At 38.8% G+C, this 19,486-nt stretch overlaps 1 protein-coding gene across 1 annotated transcript; it reads left to right on the forward strand.

Moving 5' to 3' along the window:
• The first annotated feature begins 3,300 nt into the window (after nt 1-3,300).
• Nucleotides 3,301-18,222, forward strand: DNAJB11 (DnaJ (Hsp40) homolog, subfamily B, member 11). Its single transcript, XM_004675072.2, has 10 exons — nt 3,301-3,590; nt 5,979-6,135; nt 8,871-8,968; nt 10,484-10,616; nt 14,232-14,374; nt 15,031-15,113; nt 15,713-15,770; nt 16,740-16,851; nt 17,262-17,421; nt 18,129-18,222. The coding sequence occupies exons 1-10, from the start codon at nt 3,523-3,525 to the stop codon at nt 18,191-18,193; spliced, it is 1,077 nt and encodes a 358-aa protein (XP_004675129.1). The 5' UTR covers nt 3,301-3,522; the 3' UTR covers nt 18,194-18,222.
• Nucleotides 18,223-19,486: the final 1,264 nt, after the last annotated feature.

Here is a 19,486-nt window from a genome sequence, read left to right on the forward strand (position 1 = left end):
GTGTTAAATAACAACAACAAAAATAGACAACTAAGTTAACATTAAAAATCTAATTGGCTTTATCAAATGATTCATGAGCAGAGCAGCATCCAACCTAACAAAATGAAAGAATCGGGAAAGGCATTCAAAAGGAAAAGTTTTTATGAGCTCAAAAAGGGCAATATAAAAAAAGGAAATTATTTCACTTTTAAGTAACCGACCTATGGGGAATGGATAAAGGTTCTTATGACAGATAACCTCATTTTCCTTTGGAAAATGAAAAAGATAAACTAATTGGTACAGACCAGAATATTCCGTGTTAACCAGTTATGATCACATTCCTGGAAATATTAAAACTGCAGGGGTGGGGTTCAGAGTTGGGGGAGGAAGGGGTGTTAAAACAGCAGTGAGGTTTGGTATTAAATTTTGTTGGACTAAGTAGAAGGTCCTCCATTTGGGGCCCGTTATTTTCTTTTTAACAACCTTCACGAGACATTTGGATTCCACCAGAGGAAAACATCACTTTTTCCTCTAAGTCTCCATTTCATGATTTGATAATTTCTTGTTATCTTAATTCATTTATGGTTTCTCTAGGTATGGGATATACAATAAAAAATAAAACCATAATATACAGCTGGATTCCCTCTTCAGATCTCTCTCTTCTATAGGCATCTTCCTGAAAATGACAAACTTGTTTTCCTTTTAACTCTGTATTAATCAAGAGGTAAAGAGCAGGAGACTTGGATTTAAACACTTGAGTTAGGATCCATGCTGCACCACTAAGTTAGTTTAGTGACCTTGAGCAGATTCTATCACCTCTCTGTGCTTTTGTTTTCTGCAACACAACTACCATTGTGTGTCTGGCACTGTGTTAGGCACTAGAATCACAGTACTGAACAAAACAGGTAAGGTTTTTGCTTTCTTGGAGAGAATATTTTAACAGAGGGAATAGATAATACACGTTAAAGAGATAAAATAGGATAATTTCAGATAGTAATAAATGTGAAATTTAAGGGGAGAGTGTCTGTGTCAATTTGAGCTGTGCTCTGAAAAACCCAGCGTCAGAAATGACAGTCGAGGCAACTTTTGGACTGGCTGGATTGGTTCTAAGTATGATCAGAACAGTCCAGTCTTGCGTTTTCATGAAACACATTCTAGTGTGTTTTTGAATGTGAAGGATAGGGATGGGAACAAAATAAAATAGAGTAGTGTGAGAATAATGGACTTACAATGGGCTAACTTTAATTGGTTGATCAGGGAAGTCTTCTCTGAGGTTATGAATAAATAAGTTCCCCCAAAAGAATAAGGTAATTTGAATCTGAAGAACAAAGCAGGTGTATCCATGAATTGCAATTAAAGTTTTTTCAAGGCAATTTATATTACAGGTATCATCAATACTAGAGCCAGTGGCCAGGACTAGGGACACGTTACACACCACATCCTCTGATAGAGTTCTTATATCCTGCTTAGTATGTGTGAACTTTCCTATTGTGAGCCTAATGGTACCAGGAGTGGGGGTGGGGGCAGATAAAGAGGGAGAACAGTTCACATGAGTTTTTGTTCTATTAAGATGGATAGACAGAAATATAAAAGAAAGAATGAGGGAAATTGGCTCTTTTCCCAGAATAGGGCAATGGTATGAATACAAGATGGAGTTACTGTAGTTTTCCTATAGAGATGGTAACATTTAAGTTGATACCTCATTTTGAAAAGGAGTTATCCATATTAGAATCTTAAGAAAGAATGTTTCAGGCAGAGACCTGCTAGAAAAAATACCTTAGACTGAAATAAGCTTGCTGTAATAAAAAAAAAGAAAGAGAGATAAGAAACCAGTTTTTTTTTTTTTAAAGATTTATTTATTTGTGCATACAGAACTGGGGTACAGGCCAGAGGCTCAGGGGCGGTGAGAGGCTTCACCAGAGACAGAGTGGGAACAGAACAGGCAGATCGACGAAATACACTGCTGAGGGGAGCAGCGGGAGGGTCAGGAGAGGTCTGCCACACCATGTGGTCACCTCTGGTGCAGGTGTGAATCGAACTCATGCCGAAGCGGCTTTAGATTCTCAGTGCTGTGCTTTAACCCGCTGCGCCACCAGGGAGGGCCAAGAAACCAGTTTTGATGGAATGTGGTAAGAAGTATAAAAGGCAAAGTCACAGATTATATAAGTTTTTTAAAAAATCTTTTCTCCAGCTTTATCGAGGCATATAAGGTCTTACATATAAGCATAAGTAGTTCGGATTTTATTCTGAGCACAAGAGCCATTGGAAACTTTAAAGAGAAATGGCATGATCTGACATGTTGCTATAAAAAAGTGATGGAGTTTGGGGAGACAGGAATAAACAAAGAAATATTAGGATGTTAAGAATGGAGATCAGGAGACCAACCAGAAAGGCCTTTGGTTTAGGTGAAAGATGATGTCTCTTGTCTCAGAAAGGTGTGGAGGTGTATTGAACAAATCCAGGAGATAGGCAAAAGGTAAAAATTTAGATAGGGGATACAGGAACAGATAATCAAGTTACCTCGAGTTTTGTCATGAACAACTGGTTCATTTACTAAGATGAGCAAAAGAGGGACGAGTATAAGAATTCTCATAACTGATGCTTACCCTGTGCGAGATATTGTGGTAGGTGGTGGATAAATTTTCTCCCATAAAAATTTCACAACACTACCAGTTACTATTTTGCCTGAGGTTTCTAAATAAAGGAACTTGAGCTCAGACAGAAGGGACAGAACGGAAAAGTTTGGTGTTCTTGCTGCTTCTTGGTAGGTGAATCCGAACCTAAGTCTGTATGTTTCCTAAGCTGCTTTGTGAAAGTAGGACAATTTCCTTTTCTTTTCTTTTTTTTTTTTTTTTCAGAAGGTAAAATACGATCTAAGTGAGTCTTCCGTCATAGGATTGACTTGAATAGTGCCGCCCATTTCGCCCACAGCCCATCCAGTGAGTAGCTCCATATGAATGAAATTCCGAGATTGGCAGCTAAGATAAAACATCCTTTTTGCAATTGGTTAGCGTTAGAGGAAGAACTTCCTGATTGGTAAAAAGTCTCAGGCAGGCGGGAGGAAGTTTGTATATTTCGGGTACCTTCACTGGCACCATGGCCCCCATCAACCTTTACGTAATTTTCTACGACCTGCGGGTGCCTGGGCAAAGCAGATTCCTGGGGCGGCGCGACTATATGACGTTCCCTCTTCTAATTGGCCGAGAACTGCGGCTGCAATTCCGAAGTTTAACTGGCCGCGGACACAGTGTCGGAGGTGAAGTGTACTGCACTGATTGGCTGAGATATGCCGGCCGCGTGTGATGTCCTGAATGGCGATTGGCTCTCGTCCGCTAGGGGCTTCTCTCCCCGGGTCTCGGGACTCCCGGGAAGTGGTCTGTCTGGCTGAGGAGGGGGCTAGCTAGCTGTCTCTGCGGACCTAGTGGAGGCCCCGGCGTGAGGCGGCCTCTTAGAGTCCGGTGGGCTGGCGAGCCGACGCTGCGGAAAAGAAGGTTGTGAAGAGTGCGTGGGGCAAGGGCCGGCACAGAGGCCGGCACTGGAACCATGGCCCCACAGAACCTGGGCACCTTCTGCCTGTTGCTGCTGTACCTCATCGGGGCCGTGATCGGCGGGTAAGGAGCGGGCACCGGGCTTGTGAGTCTTGGCTAGGGAGGAGGGGCGACGTGGTGGGGGCATTGCCACATTAAAGAAGTGGAGAGGAGAATTGCTGTGATGAGGCGGTGGGGGAGAGGGGTGGGTAGTGTGGAATGGGCGGGAGAGCTGTGGGTGGTATGGATAAGAGGGGTTTAAATCCAGAGGCCCCGTAGAGCTAGATTTGCCCATAGAGTAGAAGTTGGGTGCAGTGCCAAAATCAACGAGAAACGATGCTGGAAATATTGAGCCTGCCAGGAGACATTGAGGGGCTAGTGTTAAAGTGGGTGAGGAAGTGAGGAAAATAGGTAAGGACATGCTAGGACGGAAGAAAATTGAATTGAGGCACTAAAACAGATCCCTTGGAGAACCTTTGTACTTCCCAGCTTTTTGAGATAGTGAGTCTATGCTGTCACCCATGCTTTAACTGTCTGTATGGGACGTTCTTTAGACACGATAGTGAGCCTGAAGAGCATTTCAGTAGTAGATACAAGACAGATTTTAGCCCACCCACACCCATCCATTTATGAATTATGTGACCTTGATGCAGTCATCTAAAGTCTCATGTGTCACTTGAGGATAATAATGTGCCACTTAAAAGGGAATAGGACCCTCATGAAGTCTTGAGGTCCTTCCAACTTTTAAGAATCATGATTCTGTATGCCTGGTGAGCACAGAATGAGATAAATCAAGTTCATGTATTAGAATGAGAAGAGTGTGATCTTAACTTATATAGGTCATGCTAAATGGAGAAAATACTACCTAGCAGTTTAAGTGCTTGCTGTCTCTTAAATTTTTTTCTTTTCATACATGCTTAAATTTTGTGTTTTTTTTTCCTTGTGAGATATCTTACATTATTAATCTTTTCTCTTGTCCTAAGTAATGCTTTGATGTTTTTCTAGTACCTTTTACATTTAAAGCAAAAAGTGCCCAAAGGTGTTTTGTTAATTGTTTCAGTTAACTTTTTCCTTGTAAAGGAGTCTTTTGGAAATTATAATGTTGATGCTGAGCTATGTGAACCATTTCCCCCCTGTATTTTCCTGAGTTGTCACTTAACCACTTTTTTAAAATTAAACATACATTAAGTAAGCCTCATTCTTTATACAGTTAGCATTTCTGTTGTTAATTTTTGTGAACTTTTTAACTTATTTAGTTTAATCTTCAGGGAATCCTTTGTGGTGATAATTTTTGAAACTTACAAATGAAATGATTAAATGATTTTCCTAAAGTTGACTTAGAACTTATAAAAATCTATTTTTTAATGTTCTATCTTATGTTACCTGGGTTTTAGTAACACAATGCCTTTTTTCCCAACTACATTTTAAAATTGCCATCACTCTACGTGAGTATCTCCATTGTGATCAACTTTTCTTTCCCCTTTATTGAAAAAAAATTTTTGAGATGTAACTTCTGGTTGCTTAAGTAACTCTGGCAAAAGTATTTGATATCTGTGAGGATGCTTATTCATTTCATGCAATGAATATTTATTGTTATTCTATGGGCTGGATACAATCCCCTGTCTTGGAATTAATATTACACTCTTACTCTGTCTTTCCATTGGCCGTTCATGCAAAGAATCACTTGACCATTAATTTGGCAAGGAAATCAGTGGATCTCTCTCCCATCTCATGCCATTTACATATTTGCAACTTCTGGGAGATACAGGCCCCTGCATGCGGGCTTCATATTTGACTTAAAGGAACTAGTATCACTATTAACAGTGACCACAGATTGGTATTTTCTTTCTTTTAGCAAAAAACACTACAGTTCATATATCCAATTTAGTGTTATTCTTCAGTGCCCTTATTTGGACTTTAGCTTAACCTTTGTTGACCTCTGAAGTTAACTTGGTCACTTCAATTTTGGCATTCCAGCAATGTTACTGTTAGACACTGCTACTGTTAGACAGTGCTACTGTTAGACATTTATATGACAGTCTTTTGGAAAAACCACCTTTGGAAGTTATCGTTTGACCTTTGAAAATAGTCAAAAGTCATTGGAAGTCAGTAATGGGGGAAAAGGGAATGAGTTGATATGACTATATGGTTATTGGTTGAAAATAATGCATGGCATTAAAATATAAGAAAATGGGTTTTTCCGCTGAAGATAGTTGTTTTAAGTTTATCACGAATACTTTAAGTAATTTTAGCATTTCTCAAAACATACATTGCTTTTTATTGTTATTATTTCAATATAAGACTATCAATTCTTATTAGTCATTCTTTTTTGTATCTATATGTCACATATATACCTTAGTACCTTCGTTTCCTACCTGTTAACTCAGATACAAATTAGATGTAAAGAAAAAAATTCCACTTTCCAAAAATGTCTAACTCTTTAGTGAAGTGTCCTCTCTTTTCCCTCCCTAGGCGAGATTTCTATAAGATCTTGGGGGTACCTCGCAGTGCCTCTATAAAGGATATTAAAAAGGCCTACAGGAAACTAGCCCTGCAGCTTCATCCTGATCGGAACCCTGATGATCCACAAGCTCAGGAGAAATTCCAGGATCTGGGTGCTGCTTATGAGGTGAGTCAGAAAAAAGGGAAAAGCAAAACCTTTTTTTATGTACATAAAAATAGAAGGCCTCCTTTCTTTCAGATCACTTCTTCAGTAGACAATAGGTAAAAATAAAAGTAGTACTTTTTGCTATATTGTCCTTAACCTTATATTCTTGTTAATAAATGCCATTTTCTGCCTTTTTCATACTAACATTATTAAGGAGAATTATATTAAAGAACAATGAATATAAGAAAGTAGGATTGATAGATTAACAAATAGGTTTATGATCAGTCAGTCAGTTTTGGAGCTGGAACCAGAACTCACAAAATCTCAGTGAGGATTGCAAATCCACATGCCTACAGGATGCCATGCCAGACTGTTACAGGATAAAGTATGACACTGCCTACTCTCCCCCTGTGTTGGGCATTGCCAGGGATTGATAAAGGGTGGGAAAAACTGAAACCTTGCCCTGTCTGTAGTCCAGCCCCAGCTGGGTTTTGCCATTTATGAATTCAGACACTGTTGCCAAGTCATTTCATTCTTTTAAAGCAGTTGCAAATCCCAATTTCCTTGTAAATGCTCCTGATTGTAAATTTTTGGGAACTAATTTATTAAGAAATTTCTTTTTCACACAGATCAAATAAAACAGTTATAGTTTGTATTTGCAGATTCTTATATACAGATCAAAATACTTTCAGTTTATCATTTCATTTTTTACTAGGGCACTATAAAATAGAGTGGGGCATATTCTCATTCCTATTATTGATAATAGGGATTCTATATTTTGCACTGTATTTCCCATGAATAGTCCTATTGCTTGCTAGGAATTTGATGCTCAAAAAATATTTTCAAGGGAAGCTGGTGCTGAAAATTTACTGTGCTTTTTAAAGATTCCATGATGTTCTTGGACTATTACCTAAGTAATCTGTACTTAGATCATTCATGACCCAAATAGACCATATGGAGATCAAGAGTACATGTAGATCCCTCTGATGTCCTAAAGTAAACTGGCTTCAAAATAGTCTTTGTTTGGGGCTTTGAAATGGTGTTTCTTAGAGACATAGTGTTCACTTCTTTGCCAAGATAAAACAAGAGAAGTTGTCTTGAAAGTGAAATTACTGGAAAGTCCAGATCATAAAATAATGAATTTTAAGTTAATTCTTCTCATTTCTGCTTCTATAGAGTAGCTGTTTTTAAAATATACTTTCCAGAGTTTTCCTTTCTCTCAGCTGACCTGTCATAGTAGCTTTTGTTGAGTACTCTGACCTTTTTGCCTTGGCTTGTTAAGAATGCTTACTCTCTGTATACTTAGTTTCTGTTTATCCTAAATATGTATCTTAAATGTTAATAAATTTTTACTGCGGTTCTTTGTGTTGATTCAGTCCAGGAGCCAAAAAATGTGTCTTGTTTGAATATGCTAATCAGATCTTTTCCTTTTATTGAATCAACAAGTTCTGTCTCTTTCCATTCTCTCTTTTTCTTTGTGAACACAAGTATGTGTTTGAAATAACTTTCTTATGTAGTACACTGTCTAAATAAGAGTTTTAAAATATCAGAGAATGGATATAAAGCTACTTAATTTTAAGTTACATGTGTTATGTACTTCCTATTGCTCTAAATTAAAGGGTACCAATTTTTTCTATGTTGCAAGCAAATTTTGAAGAGTATGAGGCTCATTTTATTTTTATGTTTTTTGGTATTATTTAATGAGTGGACCTAATGAGAAAGCATATAGCTGTGAATATGCATGTTATTTACCAAAGCCACTAAAACCTTAGCAAGACATTTCTGTTGTGAAATTGACTTTGAGTAACACCCATAGAGCAGTGTCCATTTTTTACTCTCTGTAGTTCAAACTTAAGATACAAACTTAATCATGCCAGATGACATGTATATTCTTCCACAAATGGATTTTTACATACCCCAAAGATTGCAAAGGGGAATAGGAGATTTCTGGTGGGCCCATCATTTAGTTCCCTGAATTGCCAGTCTCCAAATGTGCACATGGTGAAGCAAGAGAGGATGTGTAGGGCTGAGCAAGTTTCAAGGCTGTCTTAATTTTTTTTAAGATTTATTTATTCATACAGAACTGGGCACAGGGATGGTGAGAGGATTCACCAAAAACAGAGTGGGGAGCAGAACAGGCAGATTGACAAAAGTACACTGCTGAGGGGAGCAGAGAGCAAGGCAGGAGAGATCTGCTGTGCCATGTGGGTCACCTCTGGGGCCGGGGATCGTACTTGCACTGAAGTGGCTGCAGTTCGCTTGCAATACAGCTCTTTAACCCGCTGTGCCACCAGGGAAGGCCCAGGCTGTCCTCATTTACTGCTTGTGTCACTGATGACAGTCTATCATAGTCCTATCTTAGTTTGTAGTGTAGAGATACAGCATAATGGTTAATAGCATGAGCACTGGAATCCATTTACATGGGAAGTAAGCCTGAGGAATTTGTCTCCCCTCTTTCGGTTATAGCCCGTACCTACAGAGCCATATCACTAATCTCAGATATGGTTTTTATCTGACTTGGTGTATTTTGATTACATTAAAAAGACATTTGAGCAATGTGGGAATTATAAAGTGAGCAATGCCTGATAGAGCTTAGTCTGTTGAAGAAAGTAACTATAAATCTGCCTTAATGCCATGTTTAATGAAAAGTGAATTCCACTAAAATCCTAGACACAGTATCATAGTTTAAACACACACGTACCTTAATTGAATGTTACTAACTCGCTGTCTTTCCTGCTACTGGCTTTTGTGCTCAGGTTCTATCAGATAGTGAGAAACGGAAACAATATGACACTTACGGTGAAGAGGGATTAAAAGATGGCCATCAGAGCTCCCATGGAGACATTTTTTCACAGTAAGTAATTTATTCATATGTAAGTCATTAGTGTCTGAGAGTGAATTAGTGATTATTAAAGAATTTTCCTAATCCCCTGCTCAGAAGCTTTTGATTTACTGATTCTTGAGCAAAAAGTCAGTCATCATCCTCCCTATGGGAAGGTAGCATCTACTGTTTCCACACAGCTCCAGAAAAGACAGGTAGCACAGAAAGGGTTGCCCAGATAACCAACTCTACTAGTCAGATCAATCCTGACAGTTTAGTGGGGGCGTGATCTAATTTCTTGGAAAATACTCATCCTTGTTTCCTTTATGCCTTAGAACTTGCAGACCAGTTAATGAGCAGTTATTTTTATAAACAGAGAAATTCCTATTCCCCTCCCCAGAGCTGCCTTTCTTATATTCTATTAATAAGAGAGGACTATTATGATAACTAGCATTAGGAGAAGGAATTTGTCTCCTTCTGGGAGTGCTGGTCAACTGAAATAATAAACACTTCCTTTCTAATCTTTGAGTCCCCACTTTGTTGAGCCCTGAATTTCCATATACTGTGATGATACCATATACCAGGGCTTCTTAGTGTCGCGTTTCAAGTCCAGTTATAAGCAAAAACATATTTAACTGTTCCTTTCTGTGGGTACAAGGCTCATTGCTTTCTTCATCTAGTCTAGTTTGGGGTATTATATGGTTACGATATCCTGAGGATTGATTTGACTATTTTGCCACTAAGGAGGTGTCTTCGTCCCCTTGACAGTTAGAGGTGATTGCTAGAATGAGAAACACTCATTATTCACCCCTTCTCCCAGCCAAATCCTCCCTCCCTGTTTTAAGATTCAAGGAGTCCATTCATCATAGTTGGTTGACAAGGGGAGTTGCATAGTTGTCATCATCACTATGCTAATATGTGTACTTCTTAGTAACTAAAAATTAAGAATTACATGCCTCATGGTTAAGGATCACTTGTAAATCTCGAAGTGATGCTTCTGTTACTTACAGAAATTAATTTTGGACTGTAGAGACTAGAACTTCCTTTTCCTTAAGATCTGGAATTGATCCAGATCCTATGATCTGGATTTTTTTTTAGCTACTTATGTACATACCCAAATTTTTGTACATATAAGTTACTTCTTCAATGTGCAAAGTTACTGTTAAGTTCAGCATACGTGTGTGTGTGTGTGTGTGTACACACACATATATACACATACCACATACTATACCCTTTCTAAATAAGTCCATCACCTGCATATTCTGCAATATTGAAACAGATTATTAATTTCATTGGTTGATCCCAACTTTGAATTTATTGGTATATGTGTGATATGTTTTATATCCGGGTCATACAGGATTGAAAAATAAAATTCGATTTTGTGGTAGGGGACAATATAGTTGATATTGTGTAGTTAAAAATTGTGTATAGTGTATTACTCCAGTCGATTGAAAATATCTTTTGTTTTACACAATATGTGGTCATGTAAAGAAAACTAAATAAAGACATAAAGTCTCACTTTTCTTGATTTTTCACCCTTATCTGCAGTTTCTTTGGAGATTTTGGTTTCATGTTTGGAGGGACTCCTCGTCAGCAAGACCGAAATATTCCAAGAGGAAGTGACATTATTGTAGATCTAGAAGTCACTTTGGAAGAAGTCTATGCGGGAAATTTTGTGGAAGTAAGTCCAAACAACACAACTCTTTGTATTCCATCCAGGACTTGTTCTTTTGACTTAAAATCAAAAGCCTCTAGGTACTTTCTCTGTATTTTAGGTGAGGGAGACAAAATGTACAGAATTGAATTAATGATATTCCTTGGTTCATGATGCTCTTACTGTTTCATGAACTCATCTGGCAGCCCAAGACTTAGAGCAACCTACCTATTCCTTCCCTACTCCGTCCTCCTGCTTTCCTTCGAGGTGACCACTCTCGTAAGCTTTGTCTTCTTTGTTCCTTTGCCATTCTTGTTTGTTTGTTGTATTTTAATATGTTATTTATTGTCATTATTTTTGTAATTACGGTACCACATCATAGGTCATTTTCTGGGGCTGGTTTTTTTCATTTGAGAGGTTATGTCACAGATTCACCCTTTGGGCTTATAGCTATAATTCTGCTGAATAGAAATTTCATTGTGACTACAGTATATGGATAAAGAGGAAGGCTATTTCCAATTTTTTAAATTCTAGTGTGTTTGTATGAACATTCTTCTACATATATCCAGATAAGTATGCACAAGACTTTCCCTTCGTGGGTGTATATAGGAGTGGAAATTCCTAGGAAATATGAACAATTTTTAGTTGTATGTGATAATACCATATTGTTTTCTCAGTTGATTGCCTCCAACACTTCTGCCAGCAGTTTATAGTAAGAGATCATTCAGATCTGCCATTTCTTAATACTTTGCCTATTATCCTTGTCAATTTCTGCCTATCAAATTTGTCTTTTCTTTTATGGTTTTGTCTATGTGTGTATGTGTTAAGAAATTTTTCTCTGAGCTAAAATAAGAAAATACTTGGCTTTTATTTTCTACTAAAATTTTGGGATCTTTTAATTTGAAATTACTTATCTTTTTTAATTCTAGAAAATTTGTTTCCGTTACTTTTTCAAACACTTATCTCTTAGTTGGTACTTCTACTGCTATCTGCTCTTACCTTTCTTTTTTATACATGTAGAAGAATATATATATATATATATATATACATATGTATGTATGTGTGTGTATTAAACTCTACTTCTTTATCTTTCTCTGCTTCCTTGTAGAATGTCTCACTTTAGTTGTCTAGCTCTATTCTTCCATCGTCAGCTATATCCATTCTGTTAATATCCCAACAGCTGTGCTTTTATTTCAACTCCTTTTTTAAAAAAAAAAAAAAAAGATTTATTTGTATATACAGAACGGGGTACAGGCCAGAGGTGCAGGGGCAGTGAGAGGAGTCACCAGAGACGGAGTGGTGTGCAGAACAGGCCGACTGACAAAGTACACTGCTGAGGGGGGCAGCGGGTGGGTCAGGAGAGGTCTGCCACACCATGTGGGTCACCTCTGGGCCAGGTGGGGATCGAACTCTTAGTGCTGTGCTTTAACCCGCTGTGCCACCAAGGAGGGCCCTCAACTTCTATTTTTATACATAATATTCCTCTTGATTCTTATAGTATTTCTTTTTCTATTTTATTTTTCTAGTATCTAGCCTTGTCTCCTCAAGTGTTACCATACTTGTTTGAAATCCTTGGTCTGTCTTCTCCAGTACAATTGCCGCATATACAGTTTTTTATCTTGGGGTGAGGTTGAAGATGTTGGTTGCAGTAGTTGGATTCCTCCTGGTCTCTAGCTATTTTTTTCCTTTGAGCTCACTCTCATTGCCCCCATGAGTTTTGTCAGCTATTACTCTGCTAGAGCATATTAAGGTGAGCCTTTACCTGATGGATTTACCTGTTTTATGTTTGTTTACTTGAAGCATTTTGTGTTTGTTTGGTGTCTGGGTCCTGTCTAAGAGAGGGGTTAGAACAAAACTTAAACTGCTGTTTTCTAACATCTCACTGCCCCCGCAAACTACTGTTGCACTAGTAATAGTCATCACCCTGTACACATTGCAGATCAAAACAGCCTTTGTGTCTGGAGTTTTCCCTGGGATTTTGTGTTACATTTATTATCTCATGGAATCTATGTTTTCTTAGAGGTTTTCTAGGATTTTGGAGGAGAAAGCTTGTCACCTATGTATATTGTTGTCTTGGGATGGGAGAAGGGGGGTGGGATTGTTTTTCTAAGAGAAGCATCAGTATGGTTTTGCTCTGAATAGTTGAAAGAGAACTGGACAGTTACATAAGATGCAACTGGCTTGTAACACTGTTGCTCAGATTGAAGAATCATAGAAAAAGGTGTTAAAAATATTTGGACTCTCTCCTCCTTCCAAAATAGGGTAGTATTGTGACAGGAGAGAAAAGGTGAGTCTAGTTAACTCTTATGTTCCCTTTTAGAATGCTATGTAGTCTCCACTAATATACAGCACACATCACACTTGCAATTAGTTATTCCTTTTTTTTTAAAAAAGATTTATTTGTGCATACAGAACTGGGGGGAGAGGCTCATGGGCGGTGAGAGGGCTTCACCAGAGAGAGTGGAGAACAGAACAGGTAGATCGACGAAGTACACTGCTGAGGGGAGCAGCAGGCGGGTCAGGAGAGATCTGCCACACCATGTGGTCTCCTCTGGGGCAGGTGGGAATCAAACTCATGCAGAAATGGTTTCAGCTTAGTGCAGTGCTTTAACCTGCTGCGCCACCAGGGAGGGCCAGTTACTCCTTTTTAATCTAATTATTGTAAAGGGCATAAGAGGCCTCATAGAAAATTCTTCTCTAAGAAAAACTGCCTTGAAAGAACATATTTGTTAGAAGTATGAATTTCTGGGCTAGACTGCTTTAGAATGCTGGCTGTACTCTCTAGTAGTTGTGTGGCCTTGTAGGAGAGATAATCATAGCACCTACTTTATAAATTTGTGAGGTTTATAAGAGTCAAATGCGTAAAAGTGATTGGAGCTCTGCTTAGTGCATAGTAAGTACCAGAAAGTGCTCTAGTTACTGTTACTGTTCTTTTTTCTGCTGACCCTGATTTTCATATGTTGGTATGCTGTAAGGGAGTTTTGTTCAAACACTTAAATGATTAAGTGTTTGATTTATTAAACAGGCAGAAACAGCAAACGCATGTCTTCATGTATATTAGTGTCCACATATTTAGATGGGTCAGAATGTTTGATTGCAGACACCTGCAAAGAGATGGTCTTTGTATCTCTTTTGCATGTTGAATATCTGAATTCAGGTAGCTCTAGAAAACTGTCCTAGATTGAGTTGCCTAAAACAAGGTGTTTTCATTAGGTTCATCACAGCTAATCCTATAATGATAGTCCCATATCAGGTTCTGAAGGTTGTGGTTCTTCAGGGGTTATGCTTTACACATCTTAAGTTTCTTAAAAGATTGTAATTCTGTGAACCATTTTGGTATCATAGCATTTAGTTTATGACTTAGAAATGGTGATCATATACACAGTATTTTCAGTTCTCTTACTCCCCTCTTCTCCAGCTTTAGAGTTTAAGTCATTTAAATATCTCTGGCTTCATTTCTGTTTTGGGGGGCTGATATCTACTAGCTTCTCAAAAAGTATTGTCAGTTTCTCTTTCCTTGAGGGAGGGCTTGCCAGAGAAGGGGAAGTTTCAGTCCTGGCACTTGTGCAGAGCTCTGAAGGTTGAAGAAAACAAAGCCTGACTTACTGGACAGACAAGCTGATGTTGTGTTTTCACTTATAGGTAGTTAGAAACAAACCTGTGGCAAGGCAGGCTCCTGGCAAACGAAAATGTAACTGTCGGCAAGAGATGCGGACCACCCAGCTGGGCCCAGGGCGCTTCCAGATGACCCAGGAGGTGGTCTGTGATGAGTGCCCTAATGTCAAGTGAGTGAAAGCATCTCTTTTGTTCTACAGAAGATACATCATCTCATTTGTCTAATAAAATTCTAGTGGTCCATATCTAGATTTTTCTCCCCTCTTCTCTTATTTTACCAGATGGTAGGGCAAAGAAACAGACATTTTCATTTTTCTTAGAAAGTACTTCTGAATATTTCCTTTTGTGTTTCTGAACTTAATAAGCAGTGCCCTTTATTTCTGAATTTACTTAGCAAATATTGTTGTTGGAATATTAGCACAATCTTACATGTTCAGATAATATTGCAGGTTAGAGAAATATTAAAATACTAATGCTGATTATTATAAACACAACTTTTACATTGGAACTTAAATTACATATAGCAAAACTAGAGCCGTTCTTTGTAGAATTTTGGGGATGAGAGGGAATCAGATAGGATAAACTCTCATGCAAGATTCCTAAAACATGACCTTGCCCTTTCTGGGACAAATGTCTATGAATAGTTTTCTCTGTTAATGATCATTCAGTTCAAGCTTGGTTGTTGGCTTGTAGACAATGTGAATTAGATGTCAGATAGCTTTGTCAACTAGAGCTGTGAAAAATCTCTGTGAGCATAACAAAACTATCTGTATCTGGAGTTGGTTTATATTTTCATGTGTTACTTTTTAAATTCTCTTTGTCTCAGACTAGTGAATGAAGAACGAACACTAGAGGTAGAAATAGAACCTGGCGTGAGAGATGGCATGGAATACCCCTTTATTGGAGAAGGTAAAATAGTAATATTGATGTATTAGCAAAGCTTTCTGCTCTCTACTTGTTTGTGTATACCTGCTCCCGTCCCTCCCTCATTCCACATCTTAGTGGCTGCGTAGTGCATGGGTCCCAACACTTTGGTCAGTTTTGGGTACAGAAAGCTTTTGTAACCATCACATTTGGTATTATTAAACATTGGTAATACTGTCATGCAGCTAAATAAAAAATTAGGTTGTTGAGATCTAATGAATTAATTTTAACCCAGGAATGAAAGAAGGTATATAACTCTACTGGCATTAATAAGATACTCTCACTTTTGGAGTTAAATTTAAAACTCTCAAAGAAATAAGCCTTTAAGACTACAGGTTCAGGAAATCAGTGAATCATTCTTTGTTTAAGAAACAGATCAAGTTATTTAGGGCTGTGCCTGAACCACAGGTGATCTTGATTAAGAATCTGAAACCTGCTATAGCCAGGTATAGACAGTACCTCATAGATAGACTTGACAAACTCAACACCTAAGATAGTGGTTTAAAAAAATTTTCTATCTGCCAGATAGATGTGTGATGTTTGACTTGTGTGACTTACACCATTCTGTAACCTGTTCTGACTAGGGGAACCTCACGTGGATGGGGAACCAGGAGACTTGCGGTTCCGAATCAAAGTTGTCAAGTAAGTATTCTAATTTCAGGGGCCTCTCGGTAGCCCTTACTTGTCAGATGTGAATCAGAGTATGGAAATTGGAGTAATCACTAGAGCACTTTCAGACTTTTCCCTCTGTCCCATGCCCTTAACACCCTAAGTGATTGTTTGTAGCTCTGGATCAATAGTGAAAATATTGGGCTGGAGTATACGATTGAACCTAATTATTTTCTCAGAGCATACAAATCTAAAAGATGTTGGAAGGAAAGAATTGATAAGACATGTAAGGAGTTCCATTAAAGAGAGGCAAGTGAGAACAGGGTCTTGAGAGCTGAGATGTTAACTGAGGAAATTTGGTTAAGAATGGGAAACCTGCCTAGAAGTGACCTCTACTACACAAGGCGCTGTTGCTCTGCAGAGAGAGCTGTCTTGGCGTCTCTTCAGCATGAAGTGCTGCTTAGATAAGAATTTTGCCTGGAACTCAGACTTTCTTGTTTATTATTTTGCTCTTGTTACAATTTTGGGAAGCGGTGATAGCTCTGCTTCTAAGGAGCCACTGAAACAACGTTCCTGCTTAAATGTGGAGAAATGGGTTCCGATTGGCTCATGGGTTGTTCCTTCAGTGGGCTTGGTGCCTTCTCAAGTCCTTGTCTTTGCTTAAATTCTCTTTCAGCCCAACCCATGCTCCTCTGTGACCACTATGTTTGCACCTCTAGTACTGGGGTGCCTAAAAAGCCCAGGTCAGGAGACCTCTCCAAAGCCACTCTTCCCCTGGCCCTTTCTCTCTTTCCTATAATCTAACGTGTTTGGGTTTCTCCTGTTGTAAACTCCTTAAGAATTAGGCTCAATAAATCTTACATAACCTTAGAGTCTTGATTAAAATTACACCAATGAGTATCTTTTGTTTGAAAGAATGATTTTCATTCTTTTTTAAGATTTTCCTAAAATCTTCTCCCCCAAAGATGGAAATTGATGAATTGTACATTGTTCTGCTTTCAGGCACCCGATATTTGAAAGGAGAGGAGATGATTTGTACACAAATGTGACAATCTCACTGGTTGAGTCTCTGGTGGGCTTTGATATGGATATCGCTCACTTGGATGGTCACAAGGTAAGCAAACTGACTTTCCTGTTTCCTCACCTTTGAAGACCTTCATGTCAGCTGTTTTGAGATCATTTCAGCCCCTTGGATAACTTAGAACTGTGAGGACTCATGTCTCAATCTTTAGTCTGACTCCTTTCTCTTGAGGTTCATTGCATAGCTTGTGGCACTCTGATTTTTACGGTGCCCATTGGCCAAAGCTTAGCTTTTTTCCACTTGTTTCTGTATTTGATTCTTTTTTCTCTTGAAAACCTTTTCTTTCTTTGGCTCACATTATGCTAGTGATGTTTCCCTTGCCTTTCCACCCCTGCTTTTGTGCTGAGCTATGGCATAAACCTCGGCACCAGTGCCTGCTGGACACTGTGTGACATACGTTGGGATACCATTCCTGCTCCAGTCCGTTCCCTTCTGCTTCCCAGGTCCATATTTCCCGGGATAAGATCACCAGACCAGGAGCCAAGCTATGGAAGAAAGGGGAAGGGCTCCCCAACTTTGACAATAACAACATCAAGGGCTCATTGATAATCACTTTTGATGTGGATTTTCCAAAAGAACAACTAACAGAGGAAGCAAGAGAAGGTGAGGGGTACACGAGTGGGTGCGTCTGTGTCTATGCACATGAGACGGGCTGGTTCTAGAGGCCAGGCAACAGGAACAAAGCTCTCGAGTGACTCCGGATATCAACCGCTAACACAGGACTAGGAACGAACTTGCCTTTCTCCCTGTATATGAGTAGCATTAAAACCCCTGTCGCTGTGTAACAAAAGGTGGTGGAAGCCAGGCTTTGAAACTTAGGGAGTACAGGTGTGTGTAAGTGTGTGAGTATGGAACAGAATCAGTTAAATTAGTTGGATCAATTAAATTAGTTGGGTCAGACTGTGAAAGATGAGAGATGCATTAGAAGGATGAGAGGCTTTGGAGTGCTATCTGTGATCTGGTTGAGAAGAGAGCCTAATTGGTTGGCTCTTAACAAAAAGGAGAACAGTGGTAGAGATTAGAACTAAAAAAGAAGGAATGGAAGAAAACTTTCGATTGTTTCTTGTCATTTCTAATTGGGTAGAACTTTGTGGGATGTGAATACATGTGTACAAGAGAGGGAGAGAGAGAGAGGAGGATACACACACGTGTGTGGGGTTGTCACATACCGTGAAGTTGGGCATTGGTGGTTATTTAATTTAGATCCACAGTTGGCATAAAGACTTTTGTGAACCTCCCTGTAAAACATGTTTTTTAATTCTTGGGAAGTCACATTTTTGTTAATGGAGTCATTTGTTCATTCTCTTCAGGTGTCAAACAGCTTCTGAAACAAGGGTCAGTGCAGAAGATATACAATGGACTGCAAGGATACTAAGAGTGAATAAAATTGGACTTTGTTTAAAATAAGTGAATCAGTGATATTTATTATCTGCAGGTTTTTTTTTGTGTGTTTTGTTTTTATTTTCAATAAGCAAGTTTGACTTAATTTTTTTCTTCTGATGATCGTCATGAAATGAGTAAGAGGGGTTAAGAATTTGTCCACTTGCATTCAGAAAAGAATGACCAGCAAAAGGTTTACTAATACCTCTCCCCCTGGGGATTTAATGCCTGGTGCTGCTGCCCGAATTTGCAGAATTTAAGAAGCAAGAGGACTCCAGAAACAAAGGAAACAACAAAGAGGGGCTCAAGTTCATTGTTAGCGATTTCATTCAAAATGCCAACTGGAGAAGTCTGTCTTCAAATATATTTTGTGGTTATTTTTTTCTTGACTCCTGTTTCTTGTTGGTTGCCCCCTCCATGTCAGTTTCGGTCATCTTCTCTTGATCTCCTTAGTCTCCCGCCTTGGTGCTGGAGAGCTAATTGGGTTGTCATCCCATCAAGCAAAATGGGGCCCAAAACTGCAAGAGAGTGATTCAACTCCAGCCCCCACTCCCAGTTAGACACATAAAGCATTTTCTAGAAAGGAGCTTGAAGAGAGTGAGCAGGTAAAGGGGAGGGAACAGATGCATTCAAGTTATACAACAATTGACCGAATTGTCATTGAGAAAGTATTTTTCCTCTCATTAAATTTGGGAATAATTAAAGCTGATATGACTGTTTAGGAAGCACTTTTTATACATTCAATCTCATTTGACCTCATAATTAAAAGGTCTTTGGTTTGTGTTGGGAGCTAGAATTACCATTGGTTCTAGAAAATGAATTTAAAGCAGAGGTAGAAAATTACATTTGCTTCTCCCAGTACTCTCTTAATTCAGGTGCTACATGATGTGAGTATTTTTAACTTTTGGACTGCCTTCACTTCTCTACATTATACAGTGACATCGCATTGCTTTTCATGGACTTTCAGACTTCAGTGAGGTAAATGTTCATTGCTTTTGAACATTTTAGTTGCGGCTTGTGTGTGACTGGCTGCCTTCCAGCCATTAGTATAATTCCAGCTGCATCGCACTACTGGTTATCCAGCAGCTACTGCTACCATTTCCTTTTGCTCCTGGCTTATAAAAATGAGTGTAAAAATGGAAATTTCACCAATTTAGAACAGATGAGAATAAGGTAAAAAAGCAGCATACCTTTTTTTTTTTTTTTTAAGATTTATTTATTTATTCATATAGAACTGGAATACAGGCCAGAGATGTGGAGGGTGAGAGGATTCACCAGAGACAGAGTG

Source organism: Condylura cristata, unplaced genomic scaffold (assembly GCF_000260355.1).
Source record: "Condylura cristata isolate star-nosed mole 26May11 unplaced genomic scaffold, ConCri1.0 scaffold00003, whole genome shotgun sequence".
Classification (NCBI taxonomy): domain Eukaryota; kingdom Metazoa; phylum Chordata; class Mammalia; order Eulipotyphla; family Talpidae; genus Condylura; species Condylura cristata.